A 17,871-nucleotide genomic window follows, 5' to 3' on the forward strand; every position below is an offset into this window, starting at 1 on the left:
GGGAGGAACTAGTTATCCACGACAACACTCCAGAATTAATGCCGATAAGAGTTTTCAGCACGCCTTTGAATTGTTGGAGCAAAGAAGTACTGAGAAGCATCAATGACTTTTCCGGAGGTTTCATTGAGTTCAATTCTGATGGAGGACAGGATGGGTCGATGCCTCGATGGTGTGGGTAAGGATTGAGGTCCATTCACCGTTCAGTCCATTTATGTAAGCAATGTCCCACTCTCGGATGCTGCTGCATTGTGCCATTGCTGAGCGGCAGCTGTGCTTCTTGGTGAAAATGAATTGAGTGCAAATCTCACTGAGTTTTCATGGCATGAAAACAATAGATAGAAAACAATGAATAGTGTTTTCTTTCTGAGGGTAGTTTTGACATTTTCAAGAGTTTTAAGTGGCACATATCATTATGTCATCAGATAACTAACGGACTATTAATGGCAAGGACCTATTAGACAAATTTTGATAGTTGGAGTACTGTAGAAACAGGTTTTAAAGTTCAGTAACTAACTTGAGACAACTCCTAAAGTTCACGGTACTGATCAGCCCTAAAAGCAATTATCAGGTTTGTTTTCCCTGGTGAGGGATGGAGCTAGCTTAACTGTTCTTTTATTAATTCTGAATATTGTTAAAGCAACTGTAAAGGAGAGACCAACTACAGAACACCGAGTGATCTGCTTTTTGGCTATTCCTCTGGCATGTCCATGTTCCTTTGGACGGTGGAAAGAACTTGCAGAAATGATGGAATCAACTGTTGCCAACCCTATTGAAGTTTCCCAGTAAACTGAATTGCAATAGGAAAAAAGGTAAAACTAGATGCTCCTAATCTAGCAGTATATTCAAACAACTGCAACTCAAAGAACAATTATTGGGCATACTCTGTGATTTATTTGATTAAATATGGGAACCAATTAACTAACTAAGAGAATACTCGACTCAACTCAACTTTAATCTCACCAGTTCAAGGGCTTCCAGTTCAAATATAAGCTATGGGTAGAGAACTGAAAATATCATCCAGCCTACCTCCGTAATGCCATAATGTTGTCTTCACTCAACATAGAAAACTTATTTCTTAACAGTTGTCACATGTTTCAGAAGCATGTCCGTAACATCACTGGATAGCCTTCCAGCCTCTGATTTCAAGTACTGAATCTTATCGTCAGTCTCTTGTTGCAAGCGTTTAACGTTAGCACCAGAATCTCCACTGGACTGTTTATACATCACAGTAAAAAGAAAACAAAAAAACGATATGGCTCAAGTTAGAAAAGGCAACTACAAAGAGTTCTGGAAATTGGAATCGAGTAGACATGGTGAACTCCAACAAGCATAAGATCGCTAATGCCTGTATAAAGGAGGAATTATGAACTGATATGCCTGAGCTTGCTAGTCACACCATACAAGAACTTTGATGAACAAAAGTCAGATGGAGATGAGCTATAATTATACTAGTATCCATCCGCATCTGACAAAGAATCCTAAAAAATGGATCTTGATTTACATTTTATATTTATCTCTGCAACTTTTTTCTGAAATTCAACCTCCATTTTGGAACGGTATGCAGCAATCTCCCTATTGGCCTCTTCTTTTGCCTGTTTAAGCCTAGACGTTTTTTCTGCTAGCAAAAAGGCAAAGTTAGTAGCAGATAGCATTAATTTATTACACCTCTCATCATTTGACTTGAGTTTTCACAATTGAGTTGTGATGCAAAACAAAAATCTATGTGGGTGTTTGGCATCGGTGCTGTTTTATGGGAAAACGGCATCACATGGGTGCTACATCAGAGAAAGTGGTGCTTCAAACAATGCTATCTTATAGTTTAGAGCAACACCAAATTCAATGTTTTCTGAAAAATGATGCATTGCTGCCAGCCGTGCAATGACATGGCATCAATGTGACATCATCTTAGACATTGGATAATATAGACCAATATTGAAAATGTTGCTACCAGCACTGACACCAAACAAAACTAGTGCCGTTTTCTCAAAAAACACCTATGTAACAGCACTGGTTCCAAACAAAAAATAAACATTCTTTTCTTATAAAAACAGTGCAATGTTCTTGCAGCATCGATGCCAAACACTTACTATATGAAATATATATTGCAATATCGAGAAGAACAAGGATTTACGACCAATGGTTTTCTTTTGCAATATCCAGAAGAACAAGGATTTACGGCCAATGGTTTTCTTAGCATATTTCCAAGGTAAAAGTTGAAGTTGAATAGATCAACATAACCATCTCAAATTTGTAACCTAATGGCAACCATGTCTAATATGTTTAAGAGATGGACTAAACACAAAAACCTTTCGAGATGAAGGATGTCCATTAAACATATATCTAAATGATTCAATGATCAAAAGATACAGATGGAAGTCAATTGATATCCACATAAGCTTATAAAAAATGAAAGATGTGAGAGTAAGTCGTTACCATTTTTGGCATCATTTACAATATTTTGGGCTTCTTGTTCTGCAGCTAGCAAGAGCTGAATGCCACCATGACTCCTGTTGGGATTCATCCTTCCCACAAACACTGCACTTAATTCTAATAGTAAGATTAACGATGACATGGTCAAAAGACTTGTAAGAACCAAAGAAACACAACATTTAGAACAAACCCTCATACAATTATTTTGCCGTTTCACTTATCTGCAACCTTCATAAAAAAGGCAACCCAATGCATAAGGCTCCTGTCAATGTGGGTTTGGGTTAGGGGAGGGATAGATGTAGGCAGTCTTACCCCAAGGGCGGAACTAGGAAATTCTCATGAGGAAACCAAAGACTAAAGTGGATTAGGGAAGGGTGGAATAAATATAAATGGGCCCATAGGGGAAAACCATTGTGTTAGGGAGTGGGTGAGTGGAGAAATTTACATAGGAAACTATATTACTAGTGGGGGATTTCTAGACCATAGGGAGGGCCATGGCTCCCCTAGGTCCCTCCGGCTCTGCCCCTGCTTATCCCTACAAATACACAGAAAGGTTGTTTTACCCTGATCACTCAGGTCACAATGGAGCAGCCCAACTGTTGCACAAAAGCCCACCATTGGATTTATCTAATCTACGACATTGTTTTTGCACAAAATAACTGCTCTGAGACTCAAACCCATGTTCTTACACTTCTCAGCTGAGTAGATCATTGTGCTCAATCACCGGGACAGAAGAAACTCTGTTTCCAGTTTGCAGTCAAAACAAATCTAGAAAATTTAAGTGAAACACTCGGCACAAACAGCTGGCAAATAATTCATATTTGAAAAGGAAAGACGACATGATTAAAGCCTTGCAGCCCCATTCAACTTACACGAGAAGCATAATGGAAAAGTAAGCTACCATCAAATCGACGAGAAAGAAAGTAGAATTGTCAACAGACCGAGAGAGAGAGAGAAGTTGAGTAAAAATCATACCTTTGGAAGAGGCGTCGACGGTGATTAAATGGAAGAAGAGGAAGACGGAGAGAGGTGTTGGGTGTTCTTATTAGTTTGGCAATGTTAATAATTAAGCATGGGTACTTACTAAAACCACCAAAGTTAATATATCCTTTTTAAAAATCTGGCAAGATGGAGTTGAATATGGATGGAATGTTAGGATCGTGACATTCGTCAGTTTAGTAGACAAAGCGCTGCACCAATATAGTGGGTTTGCAGGAGATGAACGATATATTTCACTTGTACAAGTTCTCCAATTCTTTCTTTTTGTTTATAGCTATAGGTGGAATTTGTAAGTTGGGAACTTCCTATAAAGTAGCTAATCACCTTGACTTTAAAACCTGACACTCGTCCTCACTTTTAGTTGGGCTCCAATTAAGATGAGACTAGTGTCTCATAGAGCGGGACTTGAAACCTTATTTTTCTCAACCACTCTTGCAAAATCTTCTACTCCTAAGATTCATAAACATTGGATTGATTTGGTCCAACAAATGTGTATATGTGAAAAATAGTGTAAAAGACTTATTGCAAAAACATTTTATTTGTATGAAAATAAAATACAATATAATAAAAAGAAGTGATATTGTGTGTCACATTGTATACAAAGTGTAATCAATTAGTCCATTGGGGTGTGGCTATATCCAATGGCCACAGTTTCTCCAATACACCAAGGTTAGATCAACGAGGGCCATAGGTTACTCAATCCAACATCCTTGGATTCAATTCTAGGGAACTAACGATACGTCCATACCTGCACGTTGTGGTGTGGTTTTAGTTATTACAGACCAATGAGACACTAGTGCCTAGGAATCCGATACCGGCCCTATATCTATCAGACTACCAATTCTAAGTTTCTAACCCATGAGACGAGCTGTTTTAGCGGAGCAAGTTGAAGAAAGCCACCAAGGGGTGTTCTTTTTTCGAATTTTGAGGGGGGAAAGTTGGTCAATGGGATTTTGGTTCCCATTGACCAAGAATCCCATGTTCTTTTTTTATATTTATGTGGAGACCAGGGAAAGTTTATTTTTCTGTTCCTAGGTGGATAAATAATTTTTCCACCTAGAGAGAAAATTGTCAACAAAAATGTCATTTTTAATAATGGATTTTTATGAATAAAATGATAATTGCCTTATTTACATGAGAAATAAAAGAACATGAATAAATTCACTCCGAATAAATAATTTATCAAAAAGTAAACGGGGCCTAAAATAAAATTTATTCAAAAAACCACGTAAGTGATTGTAAAATAACTGACTTTAGCTCTCCCGATTTTTCAACAAATCTAGTTTTTAGGTCTGTGCTTGGCCCAGGGGCCAGGAAGATTGGCTTCCATTAAGGATGTCAGTTGGTGGGTTCCCGGTATATTATATATCGTTCAATTCCCATATTGGTCAGCCCTGTCCCCTGCTGTTCTCAATGCAGAGAGGTTGGTTCTAACAAATTCTGACCCAACCCTTTACATCCGATAAGGCTGCCTTGTCCCTTGAGTATCAATTGATGTCTCTTTGTGACCTGATTTTTTATGGTGGTGGGTTATGATGCTCTTTAAAGGAAAAGGTTCGGTGGGTTATGATATTTGGCCCATCTAATATTCAAAGTTGTACCCTTTTGAATTTTGATTGTGGTTGTGGGAAATGATAGCCGGGTACAGCTAAGGATAGTCAGTCTATGAATTGGGTTAAAGTTACATGATAAATCCACCTTAATCAGATTTGAGCCGTTTGATACCCAGCATCAGGGACAAAGCAACCTTATGGGATGTAAGGTGACCAGTGGGGTTCAGGTCGCTCACAAGACATCATTGTGTAACTATTTTTAAGTAAGGTCCGTCCCTAACTTTAAACAGGTCCAAGGGTCTAACTTTCATTTTTTTTGTATCCTCCCATTAAGGTGATTCTTGTTTGTCTTTTAGATGGTGCGGATGATCTGCCTGAACCCAGATTTTCTGTTGAAGCAGAAGCACCGTGATTGGCTAAAAGATTATCTAGGGGCATTTGATTGAGTTCGCCTCTACTGCAACTCCGAACCGTGGTCGCGGCAATCCCTACAGTTCACTGGTTCTGCTCTCACCGCTCATTGCTCAATGGTCGTTTTTGGCGGTCAAACTCAGAAGATCCCAAGAGAAAAACAATTTTGATGCATCTAATTTATTTTATCCAACTAATTGAACATCTTTTGAAATTGAAATATATATAATGTAGACTTCATGTACTCGACCCCAAGAAATATTTTTATTAAATGCCACGAACCATCGAATTAAAGTACACTTTCTCTGAAAATACAATCTTTTTCTTGACCCTTAAAAACTGATCCAATCTTGTGGTCTGTTGTGCACAAACCATCCGATTGTATTGATTGACTTCTGGAGTTCTGGGGTAAAAGATCGTCAATGTTACAATGTATGTTAGAGTTAAAATATTGAATAAGTTGGGTTACTGATTACTGGTATCTCAAATTTTCTATCTTATGCTTTGCAAATTTGCTTACGCATGACATGTAAAATTCCACAGAATAGTTCAGTCCTGTGTATTTGTATCACTGGGAAGTAGACAGAGAAGGATAGAGATGGTGCACTGGTCTGTAAATAATGATAGTACATGAAATTATGCAAAGAACACAGAAGCATTAAAAGAACAAGAGCAAGAATTCGACACTCTCGGGATGTAAGATTAAAGAAATCACAAGAAATCGAAGAATGCCTGTAAATCTTTCCCCATAGAGAGAAAAAATAACGATACTGCATACCCTAAAAGAATAGAACGTATCACCGTCTTGAAACATCAAATCCCTCAGTATCTATCTAACAAGCAAAGTAATACATACATGTATGATGTATCGATATCGAAGAAGAGAAACCTAAGATCAGGGTGTAACCTTGTAACCAATCTCAGAGAAGTTCTGTTCTCGCGGCGTACCCATATTGGGATCTCCGGATGTTATCTTGGCGTTTCTTATAAACGAAACCCACGAAACCGACAGCACAAGCGCCGAGGATGACCCCGATCGCGATTCCAGCCTTCTGTCCCCCTTTCAATCCGCCAGAGGAGCCTGTAGACTCTTCAGAAGTCGCAGCCATATCTTCAATTTTGTGATTAATGTCACTGGCGTCGACCGGTGATGATGCAGGAGACAATGTTGGCGAAGAGTCAGATGCCTGATCCGATGGTGGAGGCGCTGGAGGAGAACTAACGTCGGGTGGAGGAGGGAGGAGCAGGACCGAGGGTGCAGGCGAGGGAGCACCGCTGTGGGGAGAAAGAGGTATAGGGGAGGGAACCACGTCTCCACTTTGAGGCGCAGGAACCGGTGAGAACTGAGGAGGATCTTGAGAGACGGTGAAATCTGCGAATAGCAGCAGTAGAAGCATAGAGAAAGAAAGCGTAACCAGTTTGTCCATTGCCCTCAAAAGAAAATGGATGGGAGATCTGCCTGCAAAATAAACTATAAACTAGCAATGCTGATTGAAGGCCACGGCAGACTAGAACTGAAAGAGGAAACCTAGATACTAACAAGACGGACGGAGAATGTGAGAGGCGAAAGGAGAGGGAGGAGGCGCAGATCTATATACCAATGGGATTTAAAACAAAAGAAAAACGGTTGAAGAAAAAAAATAAATAAAAGACGACCTCGGAGGACGAGAAGAAACGTGGATGTGGAATCCAAAATTAATGAAACCGCAATCGCTACTGCAGCTGGAATGGACAGTTGGACACGTATCAACAGTGTGGATGTAAAACCCTAGATCGAAGCAATGGCGTGAAGGAGGAGGAAGAAACAGAGGAGCTTCTGCCTGCAACTGCAAATGCAAGCAAGAAAATAAGTTGTTCAGTTAAAAGTAAAGATTAAAAGAGAGAGAGAGAGAAAGAGAATTGAATCGGAGAACGCGAAGTTAAATGAGGAAAACAGGGTTTACGAGTGTTAGTGCCTGTGTAGTGTGAAAAACAGGGAAACAAGGAAAAAGTGGAAAACGAGTCCACAGACCACGGTGTCTGGTCAATTATTAAAACAACCCTATAGTTTTAATATGGATTTACTAAAACCTATCTTCTATAATTTGTATTTTGTTAAAGGGACCTCATATGCTTGGATAGAAGTATGAAATGTCGATTTTAACCCTCTTCGAACAATTTTTTAAGGCCATCTTCAAATAAATTTAATCAAAAAAAATAAAATTGTAAAAATGAAAATGCCATTCTTAAATCTTACCTAAAGGTGCAATTGGGGTTGGCCCAATTTAATAATTTATACTACTTGAGGCTCGGGCCTTGGGGTGAGCCCACTCAAAATTTGGTAAAAGCCCAACCCAAGTACGGGTAAGGATGGCGATTGGGTGGATTGGGTTTAGGGTGAACTTCAACCCAATCCATTAAACGCGTCAACCCGTTAACGACTTGTTTAGAAAAACTCAAATGAATCGGTTCAATTCAGACCCATCTTCCTTAAGCACGGGCAACCACTCTATTTATTTGCTAATGAAGAACCTGAACACCATGGTATTTTCTCCTTTTTCATTCAATTGAAATTTTGAAATTTAAAATTCTATCTTTCTAAAAGCTTGAAATCAAGTGTTAAGGGTCTCTTTGAAATAGACAATCATGAGTCTCATACTTTGAATATTTTTCAACCATTTCTAAATAATAATACAAACTATTCTTAACAGAATATTAATTTAGTAACTCCATTGCATATTATAAAATGCAGACAATACGGTAATTAAGCTTTAGTATTTTTTTTTTTCTGTTTTGATATGCAAGCTTTAATAAATTTATGAAACTATAAAAGGCGTTTTGATAAATATCCATTTATTTAAATCTATGTATGTGTTGCACATAAAAATATATTTCTTATAAGATATAATTTATTTAATTTGTTCTTTGAAGACGGATCTCCGTGAGAGTCCGACCTACTGATTCATGAAAGCTTTGACTTTTAACTTTGAACCGGATTATATTTGTTAGTTCATGCTACACATAAAGTTGAAACCCCATGAGGCCATCCATTACAGCCTGAATTGCATGATCTCACTTGTTGATTATGTTAAATGAACAAAGCAAATGGATCTGACCACATTATAACTTTATAGGAAATGTCAGTAATGAATTTGATAATTTAAATTACAAGTCTGAAAATTTTAATATTAATCTGATAATTAATGTTTTTTTTTCCATTGAAACTAAAAAAAGACAATTTTCATTTAAAAAAATGCTTAGAATACACCCCCAAGATATTACAATTAACAAGGACAGTCGAAGAAAATGATAGGAAAGCAAAAAGGTAAACTGCGAATGAACAAAAGACTAAACTGTTAATGAAGAATATAACGACCTTGTTAGACACGTAAGATGTCTATAAAACAGTTCAAATCCATGGCACACAAAAAAAAAAGATCCAAGGATCAAAATTCATGGGTGGATTTTGATTGGTCAAAACTTTTTTCATATCATTGATTTTCCCAATTTTCAATATAATATGCCCTATAATAAATGTAATGTATTGTATCGTATATTTTGGATTTTACAAGTGTTTCGAAACTTTTTTCTTAATATATTCTGCCGATACACAGATATATCCATACTTTGAACCATGGGAGAGCCAATTGCCTCCAAAAGAGATAAATCATAAATGTCAACAAGAGTGTCCCATAGCAAAGAAACGTGACTTCTAAATTAATCTGAAACAACTTGGGGTTATAGAACAAACAAATTGCTCAAACCCCATCCCACGGTGATCAAAACTCAACAAACCATGAAGTTTGCCTTGCCCTGTCAGAAAAAAAAAAGGGTACTCTTTTTAAAATAAATGACAAAACGTCGCAGGTCACTGAGCTTTGTAACTAGAAAATCTTCCAACCGTTGTACTTATAATCCCCCCATACATGCAAATGGAGTTGAAATATAGGGAACAATAAAACTTATAAATAAATAAAGCATACATTCAATAGTTTTCAAGAGCTCCTCAACAGCCTAATAAGCTGTTGGCTCCCAATAGCCAAAGCTTTTATCCTATAAAAAGGAGACTAGTCTTTTTTTTTTTTTTTGTGCATTTTCATCGAATTTAATAATATTTTATTTTATTATTTAATTATCAATGAAATAGTAAAAGGACAATATTTCTTTTATAAAATAACTGTTTTAGAACACGGATGAGGTATTGCAAGGCGTTAAACAAAAACTTTGGTCATTCCTTGGGCCTTGACATATGCAAATTCATTATTTTATTAAAACTTAAGAAAAATATCCGCCCTCTCCTACGGAATCTGAGAAGGAATAACCAAATTTATAGACTTGGAGTAAAGCCAAATACTCCTAATTTCTAAAGTTTCAATAGACACCACAATACCACACACACAAATAAGAGGAAATTCTGGATTTGAACTAAAGAAATAAATTACTAGTATGGTGTAAAATAAAAATAAAAAGTAATCGAGACCGACCTCATTAGGATCGACCTCTCAGTCTCAGTAGCGAAAAAGAGCCCCTCCCCCATAAAGCCAATTAAATGTATCAAAAAAAAAAAAAGAACAAAACATGACTGAAGCCGTTGATGTGGCCGCCTCGAATTCGACTTATTCTTATTACAGAGAGTTGTAGCTGAAATTTTGGGTCTGGTTGTAAAGCCGTGTGAAACTCCGCAATCCACGCAAGATGAAAGACTTCACCTGAGGTCTTGACCGAAAAACAAAAAGCAAAGGTGAGAACTGCCAAAGAGACCACTGATCTCAGGGAGCATTCCCACTACACATCAGTGAAAGAAACATAGATGAAAAGAGGCAACCCAGCTGTTTGGATTTTGGACACTTGAACTAGGATAGGTCCAGGGGTACACACTACACAGAGACAAGTTGTAATTATAGGCACACAAACACAAACACTGAGGTGGACTTGAGAAAGTTCTTACAATCTGCTCCAACTGAATTGGGTTTTCATATTCCCAAAGTGTCGCCAAGTTTTGGTGGGTGGGTTATTAACTTACAGGAATGCGATGCCTCCTCCATGGTCAGCCATACCAAAGAAATCAACTTAGACATCTAATTAAGGCGGTCAAATGCTTTCCATTTTACTAATATAAGTTTATAGCCTTAGAGGCACATTCTTATCTAAAATTTACATATTTTCATCGTTTAAATATCAAGTTTCAAGTCTCATGAATTTTATTTAATTATATATTATTAATGTACAATATCTACGTCCACTCTAATTCGTTTCATTATTAAAATAAAAAATGTCTTATTTAGTTAAATTTATTAATAATATACAACATCCAAACTCAATCCGAAACCCGTTAAATGAAGAAACTGCCCCATTGGCACCCTATGATTATGAGTGCGGTATGATGCAAATCATTTGATTTCAACCACACCACAATGAAAAATAAATAATACCACAATGGGGCCAATAAATTCAAACACAGTATGCTGCCTTATGAAGACCATACTACCATACACCCCCTAGATGATAATAGAGCTGCAGACAGATTCGTTAGGCATATAGAATATCTAAATCCAAATTTGATTTCTAATGGAATCTTATTGGATTCATTTCGGATTGTTAATAACATTAATAAATTAAACTCAAAACACCATATACTATAAATAAAATGAAATAAAAATAACTTCTATATTCTATACGAGGAATAGAATGAATCCAAAATAGCATTTTTCTTATTTAAAGACAAAAAACAGTCAAACTAGTTTTACTAATAAATCAAACTATATGTATCTATGCTATTTAAAACCCAAACTTCCCTTGATTTCTGTGCAGGCCATGAAACAGCTAAATCACAGTTATATATAGGATCAGATGGGGTAGGGATGGATCTATGTTCGATCAAATTATAAATAGATCGAATTCGAATTCAAGACAAACAGATACTATTAGCAGTCCTATATAAGAAAGAGAAAATGAGATTTATTGTATTCTTTCGGAAAATTTGTCCAAGGCCTCGAAGAAATCAAAATTTCAGACAAGAACATCTGAGAAGATCATCAAATCCCCTCCACCCGCCATTTTACTCTATTTAATTTTCATCTATGTAAGTGACAAGTTTTGCCCTTCCTATCTGATCTGATGATACAAAGCGCGCATACATCTTATGAATTAAGACCTCACAATTCGTCTTTCACGTCTTTAGAACTGCTGCTAGCCTCGGTCTCAGAACTGCTACTCTTATCAATCTTAATGGCATCAGCACCCTCTGATTTTGGAGTTGCATCTGGTTTCTGGAGCTTGAAAGGAATCGATGCATGTTTCTTGAGGAATTTATAAAATGCAACCACTGTTCGATCAGTGTCAACAGTAATCTGCTTGGTCAAGAAACCAAATGTTGTTTAAAACTTACTTCCATATCTTGTATGTTGTGTCCACTACACTTCTAAATGCTTGATGGTAATACCAATTTCAAAAAAAAATAATAACTGCAAGAAGAAAAGGCTTCAAAAGAAATAATAGTATTAAACACCACTTACAGGATCAAAGCTCTTATTTCCAGCTGGGAAAAAGAGAAGTGTGGGGAAGCCATCAGACTGCAATAGCAAAACAGGCAGATTTTATTCACTTTCTTTCATCAAAGCAGCAAAGCCATGGACAAGTGGTGTTACAAATGTTCTTTCAACTATCATGTTCAATTATGGTTCAAACGCTATAAATGTCACCAACTGAGGGGTGGCTCAGTTGGTATGTTAGCTGGTTTGTTCCAGCAGAGACTGGGATTTGAATCCCGCTACCACCAAAATTTGGGGAGGGGGGTTATTTGTGGTGCTGAACTACTCAAACGGCCCCCTATGGGGGATTCAGGCGTATCACCAAATACCATAAAAATGATAAAAAAATGCCAACCAAATATAAGTGAAAAAAAAAGAACAAATAATCAAACATTAAATCTAATAATGCATGATAAATAGAAAATTTAATAGAAAAAGAATTAAAGTATAATTATCACAACCCACCAAATTTTGCCCAACTTTGGCTAGCAGAAAAGATATAGATAAGTTTTCATTTGTGAACCAAGCAGAAATCTTCACTACGGATTTTTTTATGTTTAATTGAAATTTTCTGGTTAAGAAAGAGTAGTACATGTTATATACAACATTGCAGTGGTCAAAACCCAAGGTTATCAATTAGCAATCTTAAAAAACAAAGGAAAAAAGGCTTGTTCTCACATCATCAAAGCAATCAGGTTTCAAGTGTCCATACTAATTTATGCACTCTAGTTAAATCCAGAAGCCAAGTTAGCCAACAGCCCAACTTCTGAGTCAAATTTGAGAACTTAACACTCAATAAACTTATGGCCATCAACAAGTTGTTTAGCATAACATATTACTAATAGTAAGTGAAGAATGAATGATACCTTAGCCCGGGGGTGCTCATTGGTTGTTCCATCCATCTTGGCTATGACAAGAGAATCAATGCCACGCAGATGCTTGGCAAGCTTGTTGTAAATAGGTTCCAGTGCTTGGCAGTGCCCACACCATGGTGCATAGATCTAGTTCATGACATTAGAATCATGTCAATAATAATAAAAGAGAAAAATCCAGAATAAACAATAAATGGCCCATGGGTTTTCGATTAATTTCATAAAGCAAAGTAATACCTCGAGAAGAACATCTTTTGATTCATCCAACACGATCTCATCAAAATTATTCCCAACCACTATTTTCACATCCCCAACATTCTGTGGAGAACAATTTACAAAAGGAAATTTAGATCATAAGACTAGATGGCAAATCATCATCAGAAAAAAGACACCTGAGAACGTACAGTCTCTGGGATGGGATCAGACTTATAGAAAGGCTTAAGCTTGTCTTCAAGGAAATCCTCCCCAAATATCTGAGACACAACAGATAAGATAAGAGTTACTTAAATGTGCAATTATTTACTCATTTTTTTCATAACTTAATAAAGCGACATTTTTTTGGCACAAAACTTAATAAAGCGACTTGTGTTATTCCATGTGCACCATTTCCTACAACAAGAAAGAGAGAAAAATAATAAAAAAAAATGAAATTGTGATAATTCTAACCTTGATACGGTCTATGGTCACGTCACCATCAAGTATGTACTTTTTGGCATCATCGTTTCCGGTGTATGCAAGAATCTGAACACAAATGGACATCATTAGTATGTTCATGATCCCTACATGTTTTGAGGTTTAATAATGAAATACATGAAAAAAGGGAAAAATAGAATGAATTCAAAGAAATTACTTGAGGACCATCTCCAGTAACCCCAAAGTAATCTGAAACTGGTCTTCCAACATCTTCATTGTCCATTTCAATATAGACGAAAATGAGCTGCAAAAAGTCCAGGAAAAAAATGAACACCATATTGTTCCATAGTAGTGGTTTTGGGCCTCGAGGTGTAGGGCATGACAAATATGAACCAAGTTCATGTTATTGAGCACATATTAAAACAAACTTATAAAGTTCTCTGATCAACTTGATCCCTACTACATTGGCTTCATCAAAGACGCTGAACTTCAATACTCAGAACAAGTGGAACTAGGCAATTAATATAACAGTTTCAAGCGATTTTGTGTTTTCAAACTGATGTAAGATGACCCTACTGAAGAACTTGCAGAATGAAGCAAACCAGGAATTGGTTAAAGAGATCCTCTAGGAAGTAAATTTATGTTACCTTTCCCTTGAAATGTTTAGCTGCCTCTTGAAATATTGGAATAACCTTCTCCGAAGCATTTTTGGTTGCAAAAAGCAACAGCTGGAAAGAAAACATTAGACATGAAAACCATGAAGTAAATAAGATTCTAATTCACAAAAATATTCTCTTCTATGGGTCATAGTAATGATGAGTACATAGCACATGGTATACCTGTTTTTTAATTGGATTCTCAAAAACCAATGGAGCACTTTCCCTAGAAAAGGTGGTCACCAAGGGAAGCTTGTTGGAAAACACAAAATCAACTATTGCAGACCTGTTGTATTCACCATCTGCAAAAATGCCAAAACTATGTCAAAGTAATGCACCTTGAAGGAGAAAAGGAAAAGGCCCAAAGCATGAACTATGGAGAAGTAATGAAAAAACTAACCAAAGTAACTTATTTTCTCAGCTTCTTTCTTCAACAGGACGACAGAAGGACGTTTAGCTTTGGGGTCAATGTGGAAAAGCTTTGCTATATCTGGGCTGGCAGTTTGATAGAAGTCAACATCATCTTCAAGTTTTGAAGCTGCAGCAAGCTCCTCACTTTCATGACCCTGTATTTGCATGACATTGATTTAAAACAAGACCAAAAAAATAATTAAACAATAGATGTTAACATAACATTCTTTTAAGGCTTTTTAAAAGCTAAGTTAACTTAGAAGATGCAGTGGCGAATATGTTATGGGGCAGAATATACTTACGGGTTGCTATTCAACATCAATTCAAGGATATTCAATATAACTCTTTTTCTGAAGACAGGTCTCCTTTTGTATCTAGACTTTAAGAATAGCCATACAGATAGGACACAGCCTTTGTATAGTGACTTCTTTTGTGCAGGGCTTTGATGTAAATTTGGACATACTTCAATGCAATACGCTATACTTTTCTCAAAAATTAAAGAAAGAAAGAAAGAACTTCTCACAACCTAGGCATTACAATCTCAAAGAGGTGAAAACAATTAATTCATTTCAATTCTTGAGTTCCACAGCCAAGTAGGAGAGCAATTTCTTACCCCATTCCACACATGGAACAAAAAAAGAAAAATCATTTCAACCATTTTTTACTGTCCAAATAACAAAAAAGACATTTTGAAGAAATAGATTGCATGCCCCTATATACCGACTTGATACTAGCACAGCAAGACATCTTCAACTCACAAGCTAGAAGCAAAATACAGAAAGAATGATCACATTTATAAAGGAAGAGCCATACCACCAATGAATCAAGAAATCCCAAAACCAATTTATCCTCATTTTTCAATATACGCTCTGCATCCTCTGTAGTGGTTATGTTGTAAATACCAGGTCCAATCTTCTTCTTAATCCAAGTAACAATAGAATCTCTACAGAGTATAGAGTAAATTAACTACCATCAGTGTTCCAGATGTTAACATACGTTAAAAACAAAATCCAATTTCATCAAGTATAATTATATTCATGTTTCTCGATACAGTAGTACAGTACAATGATTACCAATTAAAAAAAATGTTTCTCAGTACAATATGCAACCAATAATCACTAACCAATGTTATATATTCCAAATTAGGGGATTTCCACACTTAAAAAAGAAAAAAAGAAATATAAATGCCTTTCCATTTCGATCCCTGTCATGGACTTTGAAAGAGAAAACAGAGAGGAAAATGTAAATAGTTAACAAAGTTGAGTGTTTTTCATTTCCTTCCCTTAAAAAATAGAAAACGTGCCGAGACTGAGGATTCAGTGAAACGTAAACAAGTAGCACGAAATAAATTCACGAAGTTCATTTCTTCTTTTTTTTTTATTTTTTTTATAGGAAACGGTTTCACGAAGCTCATTTCTTCATAATCACTTCTTCAATTATACAAAGAAATTGAATCCCCTTTCTTATAAGTAAAAGAAACTTTATCCCTTCAAAAGTCAACATCTTGATGAAAGAACTCTCTAACAGAATTTAAAGTTTAGATCAAGTAAAAGCTGCAAGAAGAGGATATCAGGGGAATCTTACTTGTTCCTGGGGCCGGGATAAGGCTTGTGAACCCCATCAATGAAGAAATAGACAGTTGGGAACCCCTGCACTTCATACTTCTGGGCTAGCTCATTTTCCTCTGTGGCGTCCACCTTTGCGAGCACGGCCTGACCCTTCAACTCCGTAGCTGCCGCGGCGTACTCAGGCGCAAGTGCTTGGCAATGTCCGCACCAAGGTGCGTAGAATTCCACCATCACGTACCGATTCTTCTCCAGGAAATCAGTGAAATTCCCTTCGTTGAGTATAACAACATCCTTCTCGTCGACCTCTGGTGGCGGATACTCCTCGTGATCCGTTTCGAAGTCATCAATGTCCTCATAGTTGTCAAAATCATCATCGTCTTCGAACAAGTGGTCTGGATCTGCTTGAGGGTCCTTGATGGGGGTAATTTCGTCGTCCTCTTCAAGGAAACTCAGATCTTCGTCGAGATCGCCATCTTTCTTCGGTGATTCTTTCGAGACAGTTTCAGAGCAGAACCCATTAAAGAGCAGAAGAACTGAGATTGAGAGAAGGAGAAAGATTCGATTGGCCATTGCCGCGGAAAGAAGAGAGAGGGGAGAGAATGTGAAGTGAAATGAGGGGTGTAGGGTTTTTCCGATCTGAACTTTCTTCTCTTTCAGATCAGAAAAATCGGAGGAACGTAACGCATATCGAGTCTGGATCTACTCAGTGACGCACCAGCGTTAAAAGACGTTACTGAGTCAACGGTGTTTTGGCCATTTTGGTAACTGAAATGGCCATTTTTGTAATTAGATCCCACTCTAATGACTAAACTACCCATTCGCCACTCTGCCGCTGTCCTCCAGCCCCCAACAATAAGAACGGTTAACCACTCAACAGCGAGGCAGTGTTTGGCATCGGTGACATTTTTTGAGAAAATGGTGCAATGTAGGCATCACGTAGAGAAAATGATGTTGGAAGCAATGCCCTCTTGTTTGGTACCGTTTTCTTAGAAAAAACGTTGCTCTAGACCATGTCTTTGAAATCAAAAAAGTGTGGTATGAATCGATGTCAAATTTAATATTTTCTAGGAAAGCGATGTGTTGCTGCCAACAATTTTATGATATGGCATCAATGTGGCATAATTTTGGACATTGGATAATAAGAAGAATGTTGAAAACGTTGCCGCCAATACTAGTACCAAACAAACCAGTGTTGTTTTCTCAAAAACAAAAAGAAAATCGTCTATGTAACAGCACCAGTTCCAAACAAAAAATACTTAGAACTCCACATGCCCAACACCGTTTTTCTCTGAAAACAGTACAATGTTCCCAATGCCAATGCCAAACACCTACTTAGGCTCTATTTGATGTGTCTTTCCGCACGTGCTATCATTTGTTTAAAAACCCATTAGTCTGTGTTTTGGTCTTTTCCCGTTTGGTTGGGAAAGATCTAGTCGCCAAAAGATGACACCCCAAAAAGACACATCAAGATCATTTTAAGTTATTTTTGGGAAGCTCCAAATAAAGCTTTTCGACTTTTTTTATCGTACTTTCGCACAAGAAGACAACCTTAACTAAATCATCTTCAGGTTATTAAAATCTTAATGCAAAAGTTCATGTCATCTTTTAGGTATAAATCTATTACAAGATCTTTCAAAAAAGATTTACCAAACAACACCTTAATTATTATTAGGATTAGCATTTCTTTACAAGTCCAACACACCTACCAACAAAATATGTTCCAACACTCTATTAACATCATGTCACGTGTACATCTCATACATGATCGGTCCCACTTTTATGGTGGGCTCCAGTTTCTGGTGAGATAAGTGGTGTCAGATCAAGTTGAT

The 17,871-nt window shown here is 36.9% G+C and overlaps 2 protein-coding genes and 2 long non-coding RNA genes across 4 annotated transcripts; 1 reads left to right on the forward strand and 3 right to left on the reverse strand.

The window, feature by feature from the left end:
- Positions 1 to 883: 883 nt before the first annotated feature.
- Positions 884 to 3,658, reverse strand: LOC148870325 (V-type proton ATPase subunit G 1-like). The gene is made up of 4 exons (XM_088969964.1): positions 3,406 to 3,658; positions 2,434 to 2,535; positions 1,484 to 1,615; positions 884 to 1,256 (listed from the first exon to the last, which is right to left on the reverse strand). Exons 2-4 carry the CDS (start codon positions 2,519 to 2,521, stop codon positions 1,069 to 1,071), a joined length of 408 nt encoding a protein of 135 aa, XP_088826090.1. The 5' UTR covers positions 2,522 to 2,535; positions 3,406 to 3,658; the 3' UTR covers positions 884 to 1,068.
- Positions 3,659 to 4,820: 1,162 nt separating this feature from the next.
- On the forward strand, positions 4,821 to 5,874 carry LOC148870326 (uncharacterized). Its single transcript, XR_016106470.1, has 2 exons — positions 4,821 to 5,250; positions 5,339 to 5,874. It is a non-coding gene; the product is annotated as an uncharacterized LOC148870326 (long non-coding RNA).
- A 98-nt stretch (positions 5,875 to 5,972) lies between these two features.
- On the reverse strand, positions 5,973 to 7,418 carry LOC148870327 (uncharacterized). The gene is made up of 2 exons (XR_016106469.1): positions 7,337 to 7,418; positions 5,973 to 7,219 (listed from the first exon to the last, which is right to left on the reverse strand). It is a non-coding gene; the product is annotated as an uncharacterized LOC148870327 (long non-coding RNA).
- A 3,892-nt stretch (positions 7,419 to 11,310) lies between these two features.
- PDIL1-4 (PDI-like 1-4) lies at positions 11,311 to 16,935 on the reverse strand. The gene is made up of 12 exons (XM_088969131.1): positions 16,059 to 16,935; positions 15,288 to 15,417; positions 14,464 to 14,629; positions 14,247 to 14,365; positions 14,055 to 14,135; positions 13,625 to 13,711; positions 13,441 to 13,515; positions 13,179 to 13,247; positions 13,012 to 13,092; positions 12,769 to 12,903; positions 11,888 to 11,944; positions 11,311 to 11,722 (listed from the first exon to the last, which is right to left on the reverse strand). Exons 1-12 carry the CDS (start codon positions 16,610 to 16,612, stop codon positions 11,528 to 11,530), a joined length of 1,749 nt encoding a protein of 582 aa, XP_088825257.1. The 5' UTR covers positions 16,613 to 16,935; the 3' UTR covers positions 11,311 to 11,527.
- Positions 16,936 to 17,871: the final 936 nt, after the last annotated feature.

This window comes from Nelumbo lutea, chromosome 2 (genome assembly GCF_056320005.1).
Source record: "Nelumbo lutea isolate HS-2025 chromosome 2, American lotus-T2T, whole genome shotgun sequence".
Lineage (NCBI taxonomy): Eukaryota > Viridiplantae > Streptophyta > Magnoliopsida > Proteales > Nelumbonaceae > Nelumbo > Nelumbo lutea.